Source organism: Cyprinodon tularosa, unplaced genomic scaffold (genome assembly GCF_016077235.1).
Source record: "Cyprinodon tularosa strain WSP-4 unplaced genomic scaffold, ASM1607723v1 ctg755, whole genome shotgun sequence".
NCBI classification, from domain to species: Eukaryota; Metazoa; Chordata; class Actinopteri; order Cyprinodontiformes; family Cyprinodontidae; genus Cyprinodon; species Cyprinodon tularosa.
In genome coordinates, this window is record NW_024039513.1 from 23,059 (window position 1) to 47,400 (window position 24,342).

Sequence of the window (24,342 nt, forward strand, 5' to 3'; positions counted from 1 at the left end):
TACATCCTCGACCCTACACTTATCGAGGAGTACGAGCGTTCCTGCCCATCTACCTCTTCCGCACCGCCAAGGGGCGGTCGTTGAGGGGGGGGGTACTGTTGGGAGCTGGAGAAAATCCCATCTTTCTCCAGCAGAGTCTGCCGTGGATCCTCTGAGGGAGCCTCCTGCACAGCTGCAGCTCATCTAGATCATCAGAGGATCCACTATATAAGCTGTCTTCAGACCTTGCCTCAACGCCGCAGTGTTGTTCCAGTTGGTCAGCGCTAAAGCCTAGATCTTTGTGTTATCTCCATGACTTTGAATCCAGGTTGGATTCTAACCACTCTCCCTGTGTTTTCAGGAAACCCGTGTCTCCTCTGTGAAAGCTCTGGAAGAGCTAACCTGCCGAGCCGACCCTCTGAGCCAAACCCTGAAGATTCTCTGAGAACCTCCAAGCAGCTCTGGACTAGAGCTGGGAAACCAAAGCTAAGGTCTGTTCAAGCTAGACGTGAGACGCTGAAGCAGCAAACGGACTCTGCTGATAAACACCTCTCCAGAACCAACAGTGACTCTCCTAAAGAGAACCTAAAGAACCCTCAAGGTACTATCAGAACTCACTTGGAAATCAAATCCTGTCAGCAGTCCATAACTGCTCTGTCTCTCACGCAGACTCCGGTGAAACCAGAACCCAGGCCCGAACCAGTCAGCTGTACATTCTGTGTGTTGTGCTTAATAAACTTGTTAAACTTTCATCCTTGTGTCCGTCAGTGGTGTTCTGCATTATTGGGTCTCCATTTGAGAACCCATCATGACAAATGGGACATTTTATTAGTCTGACTTTGTTCCAAAAGCATGTCAGACTTGTCATATCCTGACATCATCTCTTTTCTTGACCAACCCCTTGGATGAACAAATACACTGCTCTTGTTCTTGTTCTACTGGCCTCATGGGCTGTGTAGCACCATGAGGCCAGTGAACCCGAGATAGTCTCACTCCAGGAGCCGATACCAAACAGTCCATCATGAGATAGCTTGCTTCCCGCTGTCAACCACACCACAATAAATGAGTTTTAACAGCACTATCGTCCAATCCTGGAGCCTCTTCTATTTTTATTAAAGGTGCTGACAGAGTGTAACTATAAAGAGAGAAGTGCACATTTTGTAAAGATGTTAAATAATAACGGACATGTTCTCAAGGGATTACGATTACCCTTATTTTGCAGAATCTTTTATTATTTACGTTTGGTATGTAAACAACGGCTGTTAATAATTGAGAAGGTCCTGTTTTCCTTTAATATCTTTGATGTAATCACCCTTTAAACTGCATTTGTTGGAATAGAATTTAAACATTTAGAAATTCTTCCCTCAGGGAAACTACTCTAAATCCAACAACCGTAGGAACTAAAGAGTCTTGCTTATCCCTCGCCATCTTTTTTCATTGGGTCATTTTGGTGGTGTGGGAGAAAACCTGCATGATTTAATGTAACGTAATGTAACCTTTTATCTGTCAGAGTAAAAAAATAAAAGCACTCATTGGTAGAAAAAGTTTTGAGGTAACAGAAGATCAAAGCGCCGTGACAATGATCAGGGGTTGAATTCTTGCCGATTCCTCAGCAGAATCATGTTTAACACATTTAAGTTTGTTCTTTAGCCCTAACTAAATATCAGAATAAAGCTCTATATGAAAGGAAAACTATACTTTACCTGTTTAAGTATTAGATTATTGAAAACAAAAAGTCAGCACAAATCTTAACATTCCCATAACATGAGTTGGGACTCAATATATGACTTACCAAGCAGTTGGACTCCTCTGGTTAAGCCATAGACATCAATGAGAGCCCAAAGAGGATCAGCAACACGCACACCACTGAAGAACATCATGGGGTTGGAGTTGTTGATACGGTAAAACACTCTGCCCTTCTTATCAACCCAGAAAGATATGACATTCCCCTCATTAGATAGCTCCTCTGGCAGTGCTTTTGCCCAGAAGCCATTTTGAGAGACGAGGTCAGGGCAGGCATACTTGGGCAAGTTGTCTGGATTAATCCTTGATGGGTCTTTAGATGTAAAACCCAGACGTAGGGCTCCACTCCAACAGCATTGCTTTTTAGTGATCTGGAGAGTACAGTGGACAGAGTTGGATCAAAAGTTACTCAATCATGACAAAAAACAGCAAATTTGATCATCCACTTCTTTTATTTGCATGCTGCTGTCATTTTTGCACATCTCTGATGTTGCTGCTATTTTCAAATATCCATTACTGTAAAAATGTCCATAGCTGTATAATGGTTATTTATTCTCCAGCGCACAGTTTTTATATTGTTTTAACACTTTACGGTACAGTATTTTTTTGTTTATCTTTTTACTCACTATTATGTTATTCTTATACCATAGTTTCCCCATTATGGGACAATAAATGGATTTTTAATTTTATTCTATTCTATATTGGTTTTTGCTTATTTGTTCACTTGTTGATTGCATTGCATACTGTACTACGGAAACCACTATTGTTACCAACAAAGAGATCAAATTAAGGATAATTACGATAATGTTGTGACACATTTTTCTTCCAGGTTTAAGTTATTCTCAACATGGACCTGTGAGAGACTGAAACCAACATGTAAAAGTAAACATCAGTTCAAAAGTGATTTTAAATGAAATTTTCCAACAAATGTGGCTGTCATTGTGTACTAATGCCATCATTAGAACCACACCATTTATCACCTGGAAAGGTGACCAGTGCATCACATAGGCATAATTAATGTGACTGACATAAAGATAAAAGATTACTTTACTTTCCAAAATAAAATATACATTTTTTGTGAGACCGTGTCCTTTTAACATACGATTATAACTATAGAGCCTAGATCTTTGTATGGGCCTATTACAAACATCCTGACAACAAAGAGAGAGACCATATTACAACGTGCAAAGTCTCTCAGAGGAACAAAAATCTACATCAACGAGGATTTCACAGACACAGTCAAGCAAAAGAGGAAAGAGCTGATGCCTGAGCTGAAAGCTGCCAGAGAGAGAGGGGACATTGCCTACCTACGCTACGACAAATTGGTTGTTCATCCACGCACTAGCACACCAAAACAATCGTAAAGACATTGGACAATGGTATGTTGAACAACTTTTCATATGACACTTGAAACTACACATCCGAAATCGGAAAAATTGTTAAGAAAACTTGTTGAATTGAACCATCTGGAATCAAATACTTCAAAACATACTGCATACAAATCACAGGCCAATCAAATTGATATTGACCCAGATATACATTTTTTTCTTAATAATGATGACTGCCAATATTATACTGATGACCAATATAACAACACTTTTAAGACTGAAAATAAAATCTCATTAATCCATATCAATAGTAGAAGCTTGTATGCTAACTTCAGTAAGATCAAGGACTATTTAAATCAATTTACACAGTCGTTTAATATAATTTTGGTATCAGAAACATGGATTAATAATGAAAGGGGCATGGATTTCGAACTTGATGGATATGAGTTGTTGTGTGTGAACAGGAAGAACAAAAATGGTGGTGGTGTAGCTATGTATGTGGATATGAATTATAATTATAAGGTGATAGAAAATATGTCAACTGTGATAGATAATGTGCTTGAATGTATAACAATAGAAATAAGTCGGACAAAAAAGAAAAATATCATTGTAAGCTGTATATATAGAACACCAGGTTCAAATATAGATACTTTTAAAAACTGGATGGAAGATCACTACACAAGTGAAAACAATAAAGTCATGTTTATTGGTGGCGACTTTAATATAGATTTGATAAATCCAAATAAACATAAGTTGACGGATGAATTTATAAATACAATGTATAGTATTGGGTTACATCCCAAGATTACCAGACCCAGCCGAATCACAACTCACTGCGCAACGTTAATTGATAATATATTTTCTAATGAAATGGATAATAATACAGTAAGCGGATTATTAGTAAATGATATCAGTGATCACCTTCCAGTCTTTACAATCTATAATGATGATCAAATTAAAAATAAACAGGGCAAGATAACACTGTACAGAAGGGTGAGGTCTGAAGAAACTATGGATGCATTCAAAAATGAGTTACTAAGACAAGATTGGGAGTTCTTGTATCAAGAAAATGATACTGATAAAGCATACAATGAATTTTTAAGAACATTTAAAATATTATATGATAAAAATTGTCCAATTAAACAATACTACAGAAAACAAAAGTATATGAATGATCAATGGATGTCAAAGGGACTGAAGAATGCTTGCAAAAAGAAAAATACACTATATAGAGAATTTATAAAACATAGAACTAAGGAAGCAGAAGATAAATACAAGAAGTATAGAAATAAGTTAACTAATATTATGAGGAACTGTAAGAAAGATTATTACAAGAAGTTACTGGATGAGAATAAGCACAATATAAAAGGTATATGGGATATTTTAAATAGTATAATTAGAAATAAAACTAGAAATATTAATTATCCACAGTATTTTATAGAAAATGAAAAAAATATAAATAACATAGATGATGCGGTTAACAAGTTTAATGAGTTTTTTGTAAATGTCGGACCAAAACTTGCAAATGAAATTGAAGATCCAGTGAAATTCAATGAAGATAATCTAATAGATAGAAATCCAAGCACAATGTTCCTTAAACCTGTGGATGAGAAGGAAATCATAGATATTGTTAGCGAGTGTAAAAGCAAGACATCTACTGATTATGATGAAATAGATATGAAAATAATAAAAAAGGTTATTCATGGGATCTCCAAACCATTAATGTATATTTTTAATTTATCATTACAAACCGGTAAATTTCCCAATAATATGAAAATAGCTAAAGTTATTCCTGTGTACAAAACTGGGGACAAGCATCATTTCACAAATTACAGACCGGTTTCTCTTCTCCCACAGTTTTCAAAAATTCTGGAAAAAGTTGTCAATTACAGGTTAGACAATTTCATAGAAAGACATAATTTACTCTCAGATAATCAATATGGATTCAGAAGAAATCGATCAACATCACAAGCATTAATTGAACTAATAGAAGAAACAACAAATTCCATAGATAGCAAGAAATATTCTGTTGGGGTTTTTATTGATCTAAAAAAAGCATTTGATACTATAAATCATGATATATTAATTAACAAATTAGAGCAATATGGGATCAGGGGACTAGCACTAGAGTGGGTAAGAAGTTATTTAAAAAACAGGAAGCAATTTGTGAAGATGGGAGATCATCAGTCAAGATGTTTGGACATTGTGTGTGGTGTACCACAGGGGTCGGTCTTGGGTCCTAAATTATTCATCATGTACATTAATGACATATGTAAGATATCACAAAAACTCAAATTTATTTTATTTGCGGATGACACAAATATAATAGGATCAGGTGAGAATTTACAGCAACTTTTGGACACTATCACCTCAGAATTCATTAATATTAAATACTGGCTAAATAAAAATAAACTGTCACTAAATTTGAGTAAAACAAAATATATGATATTTGGTAACAAAAAAATAAATCATCATGCACGGGTACAGATAGGAGGGGTTGATATAGAGAAAGTATATGAAACTAAATTTCTCGGGGTGATAATAAATGACAAGATTTGCTGGAAGTCTCATATTAAATACATCAGCACTAAAATATCTAAAAGCATCTCTGTAATAGCCAAAGTAAGATATTTTTTAGATTACAAATCACTCCATGCTCTGTTCTGTTCTTTGGTCTTACCTCATTTAATTTACTGTATAGAGGTATGGGGAAGCACATATAAAAGTTCACTAGAGCCACTGTTCATATTGCAAAAAAGAGCCATGAGAATAATTCATAAAGTTGGATATCGAGAACACACCAACACACTATTTATAATGTCTAAAATCATGAAGCTTTATGATATGATAGAATTCCAAACAGCACAATTTCTATTTAAAGCTAGAAATAAGCTGTTACCAAGTCACTTGACAAATTTGTTTTATGAGAGAGAGGGGGGGTATGATTTAAGGGAGATAACTAATTTTAAGATTCAAAGATACAGAACTGCAAGGAAAAGATTTTGTATAACAAATAGTGAAGTGAGGCTATGGAACAGACTGAGCATGGATTTGAAGCAATGTCCAAACATCAACCAGTTTAAAAACAATTATAAACAAATGATTTTTACAAGATACAGTGAGGAGGGGGCTTGAGGGGGAATAGAACTTGCTCTGCCACTATGAATTAAAATCGATAAGAAGTCAAGAGAGATGAAATAAAAAAAAAAAAAAAAAAAAAAAGTGTGAGAGAAAAGGGTTTTTGGTTTATGGATATGTATGGATATACGTGTACGTAGATAGAGATATGTGTATACTGTCTATAGTAATTGGGGTGTGTATGTATATGCATGTATGTGTGTATGTGTTTGAGATACGGGTGTATGTGTAAGTATGCATGTGTGTATATATATGTATAGGTATCTATGAGTATGTGTATGTATATATATATATATGTATATATGTATGTGTGTGTGTGTCTGTATATATAGATATGTATGTATGCTTAAACATTGGTAGATGTTAATATAGAACAGGGGTAGGATTTAATAAGTTTTATTACTTCTTCCTACTCCTTTTCGAACATGATGGGATGTACATATGTTTTTTTTTTTTTTTTTTTCTTCTTTTTTTGTTTTGTTTTGTATGACTTTATTAATTTACTTATATTTGCTTTTTATTAAGTGTTCGAAATAAATGATCAATCAAAAAAAAAACAAAGGTCCAAAATTATATTCTAGGTCAAATGTCATCTAATCTCGACAGAGCAAATAATAGCTTTTTATTAAGAATTACGTAGTTAGAATTGAGTGTAAAATACCCTGTAAGCTACGTTTTGATTTGAGTTTTCAATTATGTTTTCAACACACTTCCCAGTTGAATTGGGAGTCAGGCTTACATTCCTATTCTAAGTGCCAAGCCACAAGCATTGCTTAAAGCAACATTTCTGTTTTTCCAACTAAGGCTGGTTACGTTGGTATGTTTATCACCTGCAAACGATTTTTGTCTTATTTCAACCCTCTATTTTGTTAGAATGTAAGGCTCAAGATAACAATATTCCTCATATGGCAGTGCTTGCCCTGCTCTCTCGCTTTTGAGAAATAGATGGGCTGATAGGTGAAGTGGAAACTTCTTCTAAGCTGCCGCTGCTTTGGCCCACACAAGAGCAGCATAGAGAGAAAAGATTGGAGATAAAAAATTGCAAAGAAATAATACTGTGGGAGTTAGTTGGGAACAAAAAAGAGAACTTCTACTTTAAATCAGAATCCCACTGACCGTTTTCCTCCCTAATCAGATGTGGAAAATGTGTCACAGTGAGAATTATATACTAAATAGATAGCAGTGTCCTCTGATTAGTATACCAGCAAAACCAATTATAAACACGTTTACCTTCAGCCGAACTTGTTCATAAACAGCGATGGGCCTGTTGGTGAAGGTGATAGCATTGCAGAAGCTGGCTTGTCTCTTGACAACTCTCTGTGACAGGTCCATAATAATCTGCGAGCCTTTGGTGCTGGGGTGGAACAGCAGAGGAAAGGAGGACAAATTTCCACATGGCTGGATTGCCAAGTAGCGCTTTGGTTTCTGATGAAATTGGTGGGATGCTGGAGGAAATGGCCCATTTAGAGAATCTGAATGGAAAGCAAAAAGTTGGTTCAACAGGTGTGGGCAGCAGTAAATATGTCATTGTTTAAAGCAAGATAACCTAATCTGTCCCATGTCAGCTCTTGTAACATAGACCTTCCTTGGAAGACCTTACTTTTAGGTCATGACTGTTTTGTGTATTTGTATAATATGTTTGCCAAGTTACAGGGCACCAGGGGCGTAGCTAAAGCTGGGGGAACTCTTTGGCAACTCTTGTGGCCATCCCTATGGTTATTTATTCCAATTAAACATACTAACATTGAAGACTACAAATACAAATAATAGTTTGTTTTTTGCAACCTTAAACCATTTTTAAAGAATACAGTTAGAGCAGAGGGGCTACAACAGAAGCTACCTGGATACATTAAAGGAATAGTACACCCAAAACATGATTAGCCTTCATTTTCTACTCACCCCCATGCTGAACAACACTCTGGAGTACTTTTTTGATATCTCAAATGCATCTGGAGATCTGGGAGGCTTCTTGCTGTCTGCTGACATTCAAATAATGGAGGTCTATGGTGCCCGAGACAGAAAGGTCCATAAAAGTCCACAAAAAACGTGTCAATATTCCTCCATACTGCTCGTCCAATGTATTCCAAGTGTCCTGAGTGGGTAATTCTAAGTAATTTAGAATGTTTTTAGAGCATAAACAGTAGTGTATAGGATTTCCTGAAAGCGCGCACATGCGCGCTCACGAAGCTACGGAAGCCGGCAGACCAAACCAGCGCATTCAGCTCGGCAAAGAACTCATGCTCTTCCTCAACACTGAAGTCCTCAGACATTTTTCTTTCGTTGTTTCTGTCTTTGCACAGGTAAACAGCACATTTCTTCTTCTACGCTTGCATTATTGGCAGAGCAGACGCTGAATGCGCACTTTCATCTGGTTTGGTCTGCCGGCTTCCGTAGCGTCGTGAGCGCGCATGTGCGCGCTTTCAGGAAATCCTATACACTACTGTTTATGCTCTAAAACATTCTAAATGACTTCGTTTCGAGTAAATTATGGACGCTACCCACTCAGGACACTTAGAATACATTGGACGAGCAGTATGGAGGAATATTGACACGTTTTTTGTGGACTTTTATGGACCTTTCTGTCTCAGGCACCATAGACCTCCATTATTTGAATGTCAGCAGACAGCAAGAAGCCTCCCAGATCTCCAGATGCATTTGAGATATCAAAAAAGTACTCCAGGGTGTTGTTCAGCATGGGGGTGAGTAGAAAATGAAGGCTAATCATGTTTTGGGTGTACTATTCCTTTAACACTAGAAGCCTTATCCTTAGGTGAACACCTCACAAGGACTTGGACACCAAATAGCAACACTTTCTCACTCCCAACTCATCAAATATTGACCCTTTCAGTCATAGATCCCAGCAGGTATCACTCTTGATCTATATTGACATCCAGGGTAAATGATAGGTAGTGGACATTGTATCACCTGACACCCACGTGACCCGCAACAAATCCTTTTTTTTTATTTTACCTTACAAAGACATGTATACTAGTGTTTCTTTATGTTTAGGGTAAGGGGTGGGTTGGCATTAGTTTTTTAATTTGCAGTTGACGGAATATTTTTGCAAGTTCCTGCCTAAACCTGTTGTGCACCCTGTGTGTTAATAAATATCTGACGTGACACGGGCTTAAATAAGCATCGATATTTGACAACTTGGTAGTGAGAATGCATTGCCAATAGATATGCATCCCTGAAATGCAAAGCCAAAAGAAGGTTGTCCAATATGCCTTTAATTTAGACAGCATCGATGTGTAAATATTAGCATATTTTTATCAGCAAGGGCTTTATAAAAATTGAGTCTGTCTTGAGTTATTTTATTTGGATGATGTGCTTCTTCCTTTTCCTTTTTTAATACAGTGTGATGTAGATTTATCCTGAATTGGTTCTGGCGCAGACTGCTCATTGGTACAGTGGGTAGCACTGCTGCCTTGCAGCAAGAAGGTTCTGGGTTTGATTCCTGGCCTGGGGTCTTTCTACATGGAATTTGCATGTTCTCGCTGACAATGCGTGGGTTCTTTCCAAGTACTCTGGCTTCCTCGTGTCACGATTTGGTTGTGGTTTGAGGACCCAAATGCAGAGGCAGAGGTGAGTTTCTTGTAGATTTAATGAAATGTTAATCGACAACTGAGGCAGGAGTCCAAAAATCAACCCTGAAAAAGGTAAAACAAACCAGAAACCATGGGGACTTCAGGGGAAAACCATCACAACAAGGCAGACACAGTAATACCCCATTTACACTACCCTTGAAAAACCGTGCCGAGACCGGTCCAAGCTCAGTAACTGAGATAACTTATCGTGTGTAAATGGAAAGCAAACTGAACTGAACCGAGTTAGACACAACCGAACCGAGATAACTGCAGACCAGTTCCAGAGGTGGGCTCGCTCGGTTTTTCCCTGGCTTGGTTCTCTGATAACAAGAGCGCATGAGCAGGAAACGTCATCTCCGTCTGGCTGCACATCGCGATTCACTCTCCATTCCAGTAGTTGGCAGTAATGCCCCTCCAGAAACAGAAGAAGAAGAACAACTTCTTCTTCAACTATAAACAACAATCGAAATCTTCTCCATAAAACATTTTAAATAATGGCATTTTAAATAATAACACCGAAGTGCAGCAATAATAATCAAGCATAACTTTCTGAATGTGACTTGGCACCGCCATTTTAATTTGCTTGATTCCCTCCTTCTTTGTCTTCTTCTTCTTGTGTTTTATGGCTGTTGGCAAACAACTTTTGGTGCATTACCGCCACCAACTGCTTGATTTCCTCCTTTAATACTGGCAGTAATACTGCAGATCGTTACTAAGAGGCGAGGAGTCGAGGAACCGAGATAGCGTGATGTGTAAACGGTCGTCAGAACCGAGCTCGGCCTGGTTAACTGATCCGAGCTCGGACCTGTCTCTGCATGGATCGGTTTTTCAAGGGTAGTGTAAATGGGGTAAATGACAGAGTTGGAGGAAGTTAGACGAGTAACCAGCACTGAGGAACTGCACAAGGAGAGTATTTATGGCTAACTGAACAAAGAGAGGACTAACGAGCAGATTGGGAGCAGGTGTGAAGAGAGCAGTTTATGGAGCAAGGAAAAAATGAGACCAACACAAGAGGGCAACAGAGAGCAACAAATAAAACCTGATAACTGAAATATAACTAGAACATACAACAAAATAAGAATTAAACCAATAAAACTAGAAAACATGGAGCAAAGTTAAACTGAACACTCAAAAGAAAACTGCTAGAACCAAGACTGTGACAGTCCCTCCCACTCAAGGGCGGATTTCAGACGCCCGAAAATGTCAAAAAAAAATCCACCCAGGGTGGGCGGAGGGGGAACCAAGAAGGAGGGCAAGAAACCAAAAAACAAAGTCCAAAAAAAAAAAAAAAGAATATTGTCATTCTAATCCAAATATATATAAATATTAGGTGAACACTGACTCTTCATATGACTAAGCACTCATTAGGTACTGTAGCTCTCAGCCTCGACAAGGTTTGTGACGCCTGCACTAGAGTGTCACAAATATGGAGATCAGAATCTAAATCTAAACTATTTTACCACTTTCTGTTAGGGCATTTTTAATGTTATTGATCCTTTGTAAGGTTAGAAGCAGCAAAGTAGCCCAGGAGCTGCGGCTCAACAGAGAAACTCAAGGGCTTAGATGCACCTGCTAAAGAATGGTCAGAGAATACAGGATGGACAGGCTTCATATTTCTTTAAAGCAGTTCAAAAAATGTTTGACTTTGTTGCTAGGACTGTTTTAAAAATAATCTTTTTATCTATTAACCCCCAACATCAAATAAACTTCTTTTGTTATTATTATTTTAAAGCCGGGCATACACTATGCGATTTTTTCAATTGTTGCAAGCAGCTATAGCTCACACTGCACGATGAAATTGCACGTTTTCATAATGTTTAATTATATTCCCTTGAAATACAAAGCAAGTAGAAATATGCCTGTAACTTTAACAGGTTTAATTTCAACAAGGTCTGGACAAGTTATGGACACAGGTGGATTTAATACAAATGCCAAATGGATGTTACACTGTCTTAATTTTATTTGTAAAAAAAAAAAAAAAAAAAAAAATTAGAAACCATACATCCTTTTTCTTCCACCTATGAAGTAGAAGAGGAAGTTGTTTTAACATGTTGTTGAAGCGATACAAAACAGAACAAAAATTTAGTTTCTTTTGGGTCAGTGAAAGTGGCATGTAAGAGAAACTGTTACACAATGAATCATATTATCCATTAAAGAGTTTGGGGATTTTTTTTCCCGTGTGAACATTGAATAACTGTTTCAAGCCCGATATTTATATCTTAAAAGGGTTCCCACAGATAAAGGAAATGAAGCATTAGAATCCCAACTCCCTTTTCTTGTTTCCACATTCCTTTTAAAAATGCAACACCAAGGTCGTTGTGGTTTAGTGAAGGAGACGTTTTCTCACAGACTTGAGACTCTTATTAATTGTAAAGCAGAGATTCTTTGGATTTGACTCAAACGAAAATAAGTATTGTATCGTCTAGCCTGATTTTATTAGACAAAGTTTATATGCCACAATCCTAATTAAATTGTTGTCTTTGCCTGTCACATTTAAAGGTTCTAAATTATTACGCAATCCAGACAACCTGCCAAGACTGGAAATGAGTCATTTAAACCTAACTAACACCTCTTCATACTTGGAAAAAAAGATTGCATTCTCACACTTCTACTTGACAAACTGTGGAGGAGCTTCTTGTTTTAATCTCTGAGAGGAACAAATATCCACAGTTATATTCTTAGTTTGCTTTGCAAAGTAACACTGGAGACCATCACATGAGGAGCATTATAAACTTTAGGTCAAATCTATTAGTAACTGTACAACTTCAAAGATGTAGCCCCCTACCCCCTATCAGAGTAAACTGAAAAAGCCCAGAGAGAGAGTTTCAACATGTTTCTGCAGAGTCTTTCTCTGTGAATCACAATAGGATGAAACTCTGCCAAGGGTTCTGGATTCAGAACAGTCTATTTGTTAAACTCTTTGCAAGCTCTTGTCATTGCAGAATAATGTGGGATTATGCTTTGTGCACAACAGTGGTCTTAAATGAAGTCATAACAAATCCTCAGCCATATTGTAGTATGATGTCAAGTCAGATGTGATGTCTTGAGGACAATACAATAGGCCTGTGGTGTAGTCCTTCAATAACAAAGCCTACGACAAAATGGAGTATTTGCTGAAAATTTCTAAAGCAGAAAAATCTTAGTTCCCTGAAGACAGTGTGCACAGTTTCAAGCTAAACCATTGAAACAGAGACGACTATTTTCTCCCTATCAATCGCTTATTTGTGCAGTGTGGTAGAAAAGCATTTGTCTTATTTTAGTGCATATTTCTCTGTTTGCCTTGTCACAGTTAAATGTTTCAGATAATCAAATCAATTTCAATATCAGAAAAAGATATCTAGAACGAAACCCAAAACTCTGCGGTCTTGAGAAATTGAAGAAAATGTTTTAAACGTTTGGAGATAGTGAACCCTCTTTACAAAGATTACTCCAAAATTGCATTGAAGACTCATCCAACAGGTCACAAATACCCAGAAAAATATCTAAATCTCTCCAGGCCAGACTTACTTCAGTTAAGGTCAGTGTTCATGACATACAGTAATAAAGTGGGATATATTGGGATGGACAACTTCTTCTTCCACTGTACCAAAAAAATCCTGGTCACATACTGATGGGTAACTGTTTCATTTTTAAAAGGTTTCTGTATTTCAAATGGGATAAAAAGCATTATAGAAGGAAAGCATTACTACTTAAATGTAAAATGTACTTAGTGTTATATTACAGGACTGCCTCTATGCTTCAAGACCTGGAAAACTTGCTGTGATTGATGGATCTATGCCTCCTTGCAGCTAATTTGGAAGATGAATGCCATTATTAATTATGATATATGTGAACTAGTGAACATTATTGCATTAGCAGATTGTTGCACTTATTTTTGAGTAGAATTTTCCTAAATCCTTTCAAATTCCTGCTCAGAAAAGTGTGTCAGAGTTCATTTCCATTGCCATTTAACGCAAACTCTTGATGGTAGTTCTTACTGGAAAGGGTGTTAGAAGCAGTTGTTGGGTTAAAAGAACTATTTATTGTCATAGAACTAGGTTAGTATGATATTTTTTCATGTGATAAAATGACACAAAACACACAATGTCTTCACTCAGGTTATCTTTAACTGATATCAATATCAGAACGTCAGACAGAAAAAAAACACTAATCAAGTTACTTTTGCTTTGAGACTTCTTTCTGCACATGCACGTCACAGCAATTTTCTGCACAAATAGATGCTAAAAGATATAAAAAATGCATCTTACTGATTTCCAGTAATTCGGCATACCTTTGATTTAACAGATTATTTAAACAGTGTGTCTAAAAAGCCATCAAACCTGACAGAAATTAGGTAAAAACATTAAAAAGTAACAAAGATATTGGCATGATAATTGTATATCCCATAAAATGATTACAATAGTATCAAAAGATGGAGAAATACGAAACCTGACTGAACCTACAAAGACATTAAACAGACTTGGTGTGTTTGGTTTGGCTTTCTGCTCTCTTTACATTTTATTCTAAGGCTGGAGTTCTTTGCAGAGGCCTTAGTGGACATTGTAGCGTGATATGGAATTAGTATCAAGACCACAAGACAAACGCTGAAACAGTATATGTTCATATACAGGCATGTATATTTTTACTTCCTGCAAATACATAATAGCTTAATGGATTCTTCCGAAGAGGTGGGAAATTGTAATGCTAGCTTAAAGAAATATACCTTGTTTTTTTTTTTTTCCAGCCAAGGCCTTTAATGTTATTAGTTTCTAAAACCGTGAGCAAATTCTCAGAGATCTAAAAGAATAGCGGTTCTAATCAAACAGCTAAAAGCTGATTTTGCATTAAAACTCATTAAAGTAAGCTATAAATGGAGCCATAGTAAATGTATGTTAGTTAGATTAGTCAATTATTTTGGTTTGAAGGTTAGGCTTTGTTGGAGCAATTAAGCTCATCAGGTGTCAGTATGTCCAACTATATGCCAAGTGTACCAAGAGAGAAGTAAATATTTTGTTACTGCCACAATGGAATTGGATATGGTATTTCCCTGTACATTCTATTGTTTCAGAACTCTTACTATAATCGGATTGCTAGGATGAGCTGATGGTATGATAAAGCCATTGTAACATAGATGCTTATCTGAGAAGGGGCTAAAAATGGCCCATTGATAAAATATAGATGATTAATATTTACTAACATAGCCTAATAACCTAGGGGCATTTATTTGTTTTATTTTAATAAAATTATCACTTTTTTTTATTTTTTTAATTAAGCTTAGTGAGCAGAAGCTCACTAAAAATACAGTCACATTTTTGACACCAACCACAGTGGAAAACATGGTGAATATTTTAACAAAAATTACTAATATTTGGCTTCTATATGAGCTGCTACTTTATCAAATAGATAAACATATAAGCACAGCAACACATATACTTAGTTTTTATATTGTTTTAATTGCCTAGGTTATACAACCATCTGAGTGGTTGAAAGTTATAATAATTTTTTGCATCCTTCTATTTTAGAAACTACTTGATTTAAGTGAAGCTTGAATCTTCTCTGGATGCCCATGTGAGATCTCTGTCCAAAATTGTGTCATGCACGCTAGGTGAGCTAGGTATAAAGAAATCTATGTACTTTATTCTCCTTGACGGCCATACTCTTACACCATAAAAAAAACAGGAAAATATTGGTGTTAAGGGATAATGAAATTTCTCCATAAAAGTATTCGAGCACAATACAAAATTATGCAAAATTTGGGGGTAGAGTTCCTTTCTAACCGACAACTGTAAAAAAAAAAAAGGAAGAAACCATTGGCCAACAGGTTGTGATAACAAAAAAATGTTTTTATCTAATCTGTGAGTTGATATAATTGAATATATTTTAGTAAAGAATAGTTTGGTCAACATTTCTGCAAATCCAGTAAATTTGCTGTTGTAAACAATAATATAAAACAATATTTTAACTTACTGTACAATATGTGGGTGAGACCAAAGGACTTTAAATGCAATGCAATGTTAGAATATGTTACAATTAGAATATGAAACACTGAAGAAACTAGAAACAGTAAAAAGTAATTTGTGAACTTATTTACATATAGGTATTTACCACAAACAGAAAGCAAAAGCCACCGGCCGATGTTGTTGCATAACAAAGAAACCCAGGTCTACCAAAAAAGCTTTTCTGGTAAACAAAAGCAGGTTTCAAAGAGTTGGCCCATGTCCAGAAACTCAACCGGGAAATTATTTTCTTTTAATAGGCGTACCAAGTAAGACAATGACATTTAGTCACCTGTCATACTTAAATCAATAAAAAACTGGGGCCAGCATTCCATTTCAACGAAAATTATATATATATATATATATATATATATATATATATATATATATATATATATATATATATATATATATAATACATTTATTTTTACATTTGTCTGATCTTTTAACATTTGTTCTGAGTATTTATATCAAAACATCTTGACCAATTTTTCTTTCTTAAAAAAACAGCTGTCACTATTGCATATTTTATTACAAATAAAGTTATTATAGTCTTATCAAAGTATTTACCCTCTGAAATTGTATGGAGATCTGTTCTGCAGCTAGTTGGGAAACCTGCAGATGTTTTGCTTTAAAGGATATTAAGTAGTTCAACAACTTGGAGTCCTGGAATCATTCAAACTTTCTATTTTGACAGCAAAGTTGCCTTTTTTATAGAACAATACTTTTTTTTATTCTAAACCATTCCACCAATTCAAAGATGCTACAACCTTTCCTTTGCATACTTCTCTTTATTTGACTTTATTTCAAATTGACAGAAACGCCCACGATTTTTACGCACACGCACAGAGGCGCACTTTCAAACTAAAGGTGTGATCCATTACAGCTTTAATGTCTCCTGCTGCGTGATGCGAGGTGTCCTTACCGTAGAAGGTATTTCTGGTGATTTGACCTCCCATGGCTGGATGCAAGGTGCTTTCACTCTTTCTACAAGCTGAACCCACAGTCCTAAACCAGCTGCGCGTCCTCAGTCACGACATTATATTGAAAAGACGCTTAAAAGATTAAAAAAGACTCCCGATAGAAAGGAGAGGTTGAGCGCAGAGTCTGTCCAAATCCTCATCGATATTAGGCAGCAGGCAGCGACTCAGATCTGAAGCGCTGTGTCTCACTCTGTGAACACTTCACGCTGAAATTATCATAGAAGGTGGTGGTGGAGGTGGAGCTTCTCAGGGGAATCCTGGCTCTGCTTACGTTAAATTCGATCTCGTGGAGGTAAATGAAAGTAGGTCTGCTGCAGAAATCCTACACATTTACGAGTACTTTCATTTCTTTAAGTTCCCATTTTACGTGAAACGTGTTTTGTATTGCACCTGTTGAGATAATCTACCTCTGCTGCTATTTCATTTAATTTATCAAACCAAATCTATCTATCTATCTATCTATCTATCTATCTATCTATCTATCTATCTATCTATCTATCTATCTATCTATCTATCTATCTATCTATCTATCTATCTATCTATCTATCTATCTATCTATCTATCTATCTATCTATCTATCTATCTATCTATCTATCTATCTATACTTTGTTACTGTACTTAAGTACACTTTTTAGGTATCTATATTTTACTCCATTGCTTATTTTTCTTCCTACTTCTGACTTCTACTCATTACATTATCACACAAGTATCTGTGCTTTCTATTCCTTACATTTTTAAAACAAACGTTATTCGTTACTCTTGACTTCGGCTTTATGTTTAGAAATATTTATAAATATTTATAAACATAAATATTTATTTCATGTCATGTGCGCCATCCAATGCAGATCATTGGCATCATCCACATCTAGTGAAAACTAGTGGAAAACACTCTTTGGTTAGCTAAAGGAAATCATCAGAAGCAAGCAGGTTTTCTTCAAACTGCAAATTTGAATCCTTTACGTATTCTATGCAACAATGGCAGAAAAAGATGTTGAAATGTCTGAAAGGTCGGACACAGGTGAGAGCGTATCGGGAGATGGAGAGGGAGCCCAACAAGACCTCCCTCATTCTTGGCCCTATCTCAAAGAGTTTTTCAAAATAGTCGAAATATTGAGCTTTCAATTCATATGGTGACATCTGGCTGTTTTTTTTAAAGGTTGTTTGATACTTTTATACTTTAAGTCGTTTTTGGAGCGCATACTTTTTCACTTTTACTTGAGCAAAGAGGTCAAGTTGATACTTCAACTTTTATCAGAGTGTTTTTAAACTGCAGTTTCTATACTTTTACTTAAGTAACAAATGCGAGTACTTTTGACACCACTTTTGACACTGACACCACTGTGTATTAGTTCATCAAAGAAATGTTACTATCAGGCAAAATTTACCAGATGAAATGCAAAATGCAGTTTTCCAAGTACAGTTGTGCTTATTTTGGAAACATCTATCTAAGCCAGTGCTATGTGAAAACATAAGTGGAAGAAGTTAAAGGGAAACTGCATTTTTTCTTTACATTGGCCCCTTGATTTTATGTTATTACGTCATGGTCTACTCACCAATATGAGTTTAGTGTCATTCGGAGCTGTTCTGAAGATATTCTGTTAGGTTATATCCAAGTAACATCTTCCTATGGGCAACGCTTCGAAGGCACGAACTAAACTGTTCATAATTTATAATTTATGGTACGCCAGCATTCATAACATGTAGGCGAATCACTGTCCTCCAGACATCCGCGGTTATATTTTTTATATTTATATCTTTTAAAAACAAAGCGGAGTGTGTATGACGTCATTCGCGCGCTAGACTGGAGTTTTGAGAGGCAGCTTGGGCCACAGGCGGCTACGCTCTACCACTTCTATTCGTTCGGCTAGCTAATCTGAATCGTTCAATTCCATTTGGAGAGCGAGATCATCTGTGGTAGTAGCACTAGACATCTTCAAGGCATGTGAGTAAAACTAGCAGCAGTTCAGCGGACAGGATGAATGAATGGTAGCCGGCGCGCGTGGATCACGTCATATACACTCCGCTTTGTTTAAAAAATATATAAATTTAGTTATTCACGGTTAACATCTAACAAGGACAACTCTTTATTTGCTTGACTTGAAATGTGTCCATATGATTCAATTAAGTTAAAAGTCTAAAGTGCCTTGAGATGGAATAAAATATAAATAAATCAATGAGTTGAAATAAATAAAAATTTCACACAGGGCTTAATTGGGTAGCACAGATTTTATTATCCTGTAACAAATGAATGGTTGCTTTACAACTGCTTTGTATTTATTGGGATTATTTTTGTCAATTTACATTTACATGTGTAACCAAACTGTGCTTTATACCATCTGAATACAGATTTCAATATGTATACATAGGGCTCTATAGGCAAGGGCAAAAGCTTGTATGCACCTAATATCATTCAATTAAAATTTTATTTCAAACTGTAAATTAAATGTTGTTGTCATTCTTATTATTCAAGTCACTTCAAAATCTTATAAATGCTGCACAATTCATAGACGATATACAACAATACAGCTGTGGCTGTTGACCGCAGCTGTATTGTGCATAGCGTCCTCTGAGCATCATCATGAATAGGATGCTCAGGGTTCTTCCATCCACCCATCCATTTTCTGTCAACCTTATCCCTGTTGGGGTCGCAAGGGGTGCTGGTGCCAATCTCCAGCTGTCAATTGGGCGGGGTATACCCTAAACAGGTTGCCAGCCTATCGCAGGGCAACACAGAGACAAACAGGAAAAACAACCATTCACACACACACTCACACCCAAGGAGTAGATTACCAGAAGAATGAAGAGAAGCCAATTAACAGTAATGCTTTGGAATGTTGGAGGAGGCCAGGGTACCTGGAGAGAACTAACACATGCACTGGGAGCACATGCAAACTCCATGCAGAAAGGAATTGAACCCAGAACCTTCATGGCTCCGAGTTCAAGTTCATTAATTCTTTTTGGATTTTTTCATTAATTTTTATGGGATTTCGGTGTAACAATCAACATATACCGAACCGAAAACCGTGACCACGAAACCATGAACCGAACCGAACCGTGGATTTTGTGAACCGTTCCACCCCTAAAATACATATATATATATATATATATATATATATATATATATATATATATATATATATATATATATATATATACATACCGTAAATTCTCTAATATAGGCCCGGGCCTTTATTTCACTCAAGTGCATCGCGGTCCAGGCCTTTATTGGATAGAGGCCAGTATTAGAGACAGGCCTCTATTGCTATTTGAGCAAAACAGACTACCAGTGGAATGAATAAAAATGAGATTTTGTGTCTATTTGAACCTATAAAACACTAGGTTCATTTATTGAAAAAGTACAGTTATCATGTCTCGCTTGGTTTGAAGTAAAAAAAAAATATAAAAATCCTCCAATTCTGTTTAATTCTCCTCCTCAGTTTCCTCCTCCTCTTCATCTCTCCCTTTATTCTCCTCATCACTCGCGCTGCTCCTCCTGTTCTGCTGCGTGTCTGTTCTCTTCCTCGCGCAGACGGGCAGCAGCAGGGCTTGTCGTTCAGCTGCGCAGGGCTGTGGTACTTGTATGTTACTACCACAAGTATAATGTTGAGGTATGCCCAGAAAAAACGTTTATAGCCCCGGCCTGTATTAGAGACCGGCCATTATTTACCTCCTCTGACAGCGAGACCGGCCATTATTAGAGACCCGGCCGCTATTGGAATACAGGCCAATATTAGAGAATTTACGGTATATATATATATATATATATATATATATATATATATATATATATATATATATATATATATATATATATATATATATATATATTAGGGATGGGACGATTTATGAAAACCGTCAGAATCGTTCGGTTCGACTGTCTCGGTTCGGTTCGCGTGTTTTTCGTTCGGTTCATGCGCTGCTCCTTTTTCTCATAGAGGAAGCGATTACACTCCAGAGCAGAAGGTGGCGGTACTGCGACCAAAGCCAACCGCCAGTAGTAAACAAGAAGAAGAAGAAGCGAAGCTGCTTAGCCGGTGTAGGTACCAGATTGTGTTGGACTGGCGAGTGGGAAAGAACAGGAGTTAGAAGACGCGCCAGCAGCACTTTATAGGTCTGCTGTATGGGAACGCTTTGCATTTAGAGTGACCTACGATGAAAGCGGAAAGAAAGTTGTGGATAAAAAGGCAACAGCGTGCGAGCATTGTGCCACACGTTTTGTTTATTCTAACAGCAACATGTCATGCTAACTCCGAAATCCCTCATACCCCGCTCCGCCCCGCTGCGCTCCAGCCTACAGCCCCCACTGTGGCTTCGTCCGCTCCCCTCTGAGTTCCTTGGAGATGGTAGAGAGCATGTAACCTGACGACAGCCAGATGCATGTCTCGCTCCGCCAGATGATTAAATTCAAAGCAGCAAAACATACGGAAATGATCCAGGGTTTCCGCGGATCATTTAAAATAATTACAATCCATTATTTTTGGGGGGATTTTTTCATTAATTTCATAATTTTTTATGGGATTTTGGTGTAACAATCAACATGTATCGAATCGAAGCGAAAACCGTGACCAGAAACCGTGAATCGAACCGAACCGTGGATTTTGTGAACCGTTCCACCCCTAATATATATATATATATATATATATATATATATATATATATATATATATATATATATATATATGCCGTTTTTTTTTTTATGAAATACCTCCATAGTAAAGCTGACTCTTTTTCAGCCAAAGTGGTCTGCTTTATATATCAGCTTTTGGAGCTTTTTTAAGCAACTGATTCTGATGCTTCTACCTCAACAGATTAAATCATGCAGTATGGTGTGCTTCACCTTTAAAAGAAAACAAACACCCTCGCCTGCATAAGGTCTTTTTGTTGATAAACTGAGACAATGCCTGATAGTGTTTACAAATGCACATTAAAGTATGTCACTGAATCCCCTTGAAGAAACATGGAAGTGCTGGAATGCGGGGTAGTCCAATTGCAGTGTGGGTATATCAAAAGGTAACTTTCAATATCCTATTTCACGGCCAAATTAAAGACACACGGGCTAAAACAGTTATGTTTTATAATAATGTCTGGTTTGCATAGGTTGAGGTATTCTGTCAACTTGAAATAGCCATAAAAAGGTTTACTTTCCAAGTATGTTTGGTGTGTTTTTAGAGGACTATTCAAAGGTAGAGATCTTCTTTTTTCAAAGGATTTTTCCTTTTCATTGTATTAAATAATGTGAATCTGTAATAGAACATTTATAATTGATCCTGATATCAAAGATGCCACATTTTGGTAAAGTAATTAGACCTTTGATTAGACCATTACTTCATAGCACTGACATAAAAAAGCTGGCCTTTTTACAAGTTAAGAGCTCTTGGTTTAAAATACTTTGTGCAGCTTTTTCACTGACTGCTACATTTCAGTGCTTACAATCTCTTGATATATCCTTCCAAGTTATCCAAATGAATCGGAACGGTATTGCTTTCATAATGTTAGCTTGTCAACTTTTTGTCCAGTTGCCCCTGAAGTGTCTTCCTTGAGTGGTATCCAGTTGGGCACTTCCTCTGCAGGCGGCACCTCTAACAATATGCCTTGTCGCCAAAGCGTTTACATAACTTGTATCGGCATCCAGGCCTGTGAGACACTGTATTGGCTAGCATGGTCATACTCATGATGTTTATATAAACTGATTGCGGTTGACTCGCTTGTCTGTAAACAATTTTCAAATGGGGTAGGGCCATATGGCTGCGGGTTTTTCCTGCAGGAGTCTGGATTATGATTTTTGTTTTTATATTGGGAAGTAGTGAAACTGGTTTAAATTATCTGCAAGAAATTAAAATAATTAAGAAATACAGGTACTAAAGTGTAAACTCAACTTTTCAGAATTTGTAGCATGGACCCTGTAGCAATTTCACTTAGACTTAATTAAGGATGACATTCCACCTGATCACTGGACTGTTGAAAACTGACTGGCTTCTAAGTAACACAAAAAGAAGTGTCATTCAGTTTGAAATAATAAAACATGATCTCCTATGTCCCTCAGTCATAAAAAAGCTGCATGCCATGGATCATTTATTGAGGAATTTTGCTAAACTACATAAGAGTTACAAAACATCTTCAACAAAATTAAATATTATCTTTGGAAAAATGTGGGATTTATATATTCTTATCTGCTACTGAGCAACATGAACTGTGTTTTTGAGATTATACTTGCACATATTGAACACTACTGTATGTATGTTGCTTGTAGGTTATATATAGTTGTACAAATTGAATTCCCAATCAAATCAAAATCACTGTGAGTGACCGCCCACCAGTAGATTGAACTTTCTTGATTCTGTTCAGATTATAGTAGATGAATTTAAATCATCCTCTGGTAGAGCACACACAGTACAGTGGTGATTCAGATTTGGCAGATTTGTGTTTTTGAAGACATCTCATTGGTTTCACTTTTGTTTTCATTTTAGTAAAAAAATGGTATGTTAAAGATAATTTACATGAAAAATTACAGATAATTAATCATAAAAATAAGTAAAAAGTCTGTTATTGCAGTACATGAAACAAGAACTATAATTCCTTTCAGGTTTTGCATGTTTCTATTGATGTTTGGGAATGAACTTCAAAATGAGCGAGTAAACTTTAGAAGACACAAAGTGACACAGAATGTCTTTTTAGAGAATCTTTGCGATCCCTTTTCTGCTTTTTCCTTGTTTGAAACTTTTAAGATTTGTATTGTTGTGATTTATGTCTCTTGCAACTGTTTGAAACATTTCTAATCTATAAGTGGTTTCTTTCCTTTTTTTGTCTTTTCCTTTGGTCAGACATTTGTTTGGAAATATTTTTCTTTCAAATTTTGATATGAAAAACAGTACCGTGCGATTGCAACTGTTTTATATTTGATCTCATCTTTCATATGCATATGTTAACTAATGTTGGAAATCTCTGTCATTATGTTTTGCTAAACGCAATTGCTAAGTGGGCATTGGTCTTCTCTGTGTAAATAGATTTTTTCCTTATCTTTCTAACTGTTTTTGATCTTTTCTTTATGATTTCTTTATGCATTAGTTCTAATTGCTGCACAGATCACACTGACAGGGTTAGAACGCTCAGATGAACTGCTCCCAACGCTAGGACACGCCGATGGACCTCTACATGCCACCCGGCTTAGACTTTGCATGTAAACCAGACAGTTTGATGCCCAGAATGCGCTCGGTGTGTACGCAGCATTAGAGGACACACTGATGAACAAACCAACTGACTTTTACCAATTTTAACTGCTGGTTCCAAACGTCCAACCACAAAAGAAAGTGGTTGATAACACCTGGTAATTGAGCAAACTTTAAGTTAAAATCATGTTACTAAGGATGTTATTTGGTTTTACCCTTGATTTGAATGACATATGAATTAACTATAACTCCCAGTTCTTGTTAATTATATAATTATAATCTGCTGGTAAAATAACACAACAGTATCGTGCAGAGAAAGAGAATAAATACACCTGCAACAACCCCACAGGAAGAATGAATATATTCATTCCTTTTACTGATCAATTTGTCAATGAAGTGAGAGACAAAGGAAGTTTTGCACTCCCATAAGGGAAAGGCCTGTA

General features: G+C 36.5%; 1 protein-coding gene across 1 annotated transcript; it reads right to left on the reverse strand.

Moving 5' to 3' along the window:
- Positions 1–918: 918 nt before the first annotated feature.
- Positions 919–16,928, reverse strand: LOC119773276 (E3 ubiquitin-protein ligase NEURL1-like; the record flags this gene model as incomplete). Its single annotated transcript, XM_038270211.1, has 4 exons — positions 16,676–16,928; positions 7,419–7,660; positions 1,772–2,093; positions 919–1,020 (listed from the first exon to the last, which is right to left on the reverse strand). Coding segments are annotated over exons 1-4 (700 nt in total), but the record flags the coding sequence as incomplete, so codon positions are not given.
- Positions 16,929–24,342: the final 7,414 nt, after the last annotated feature.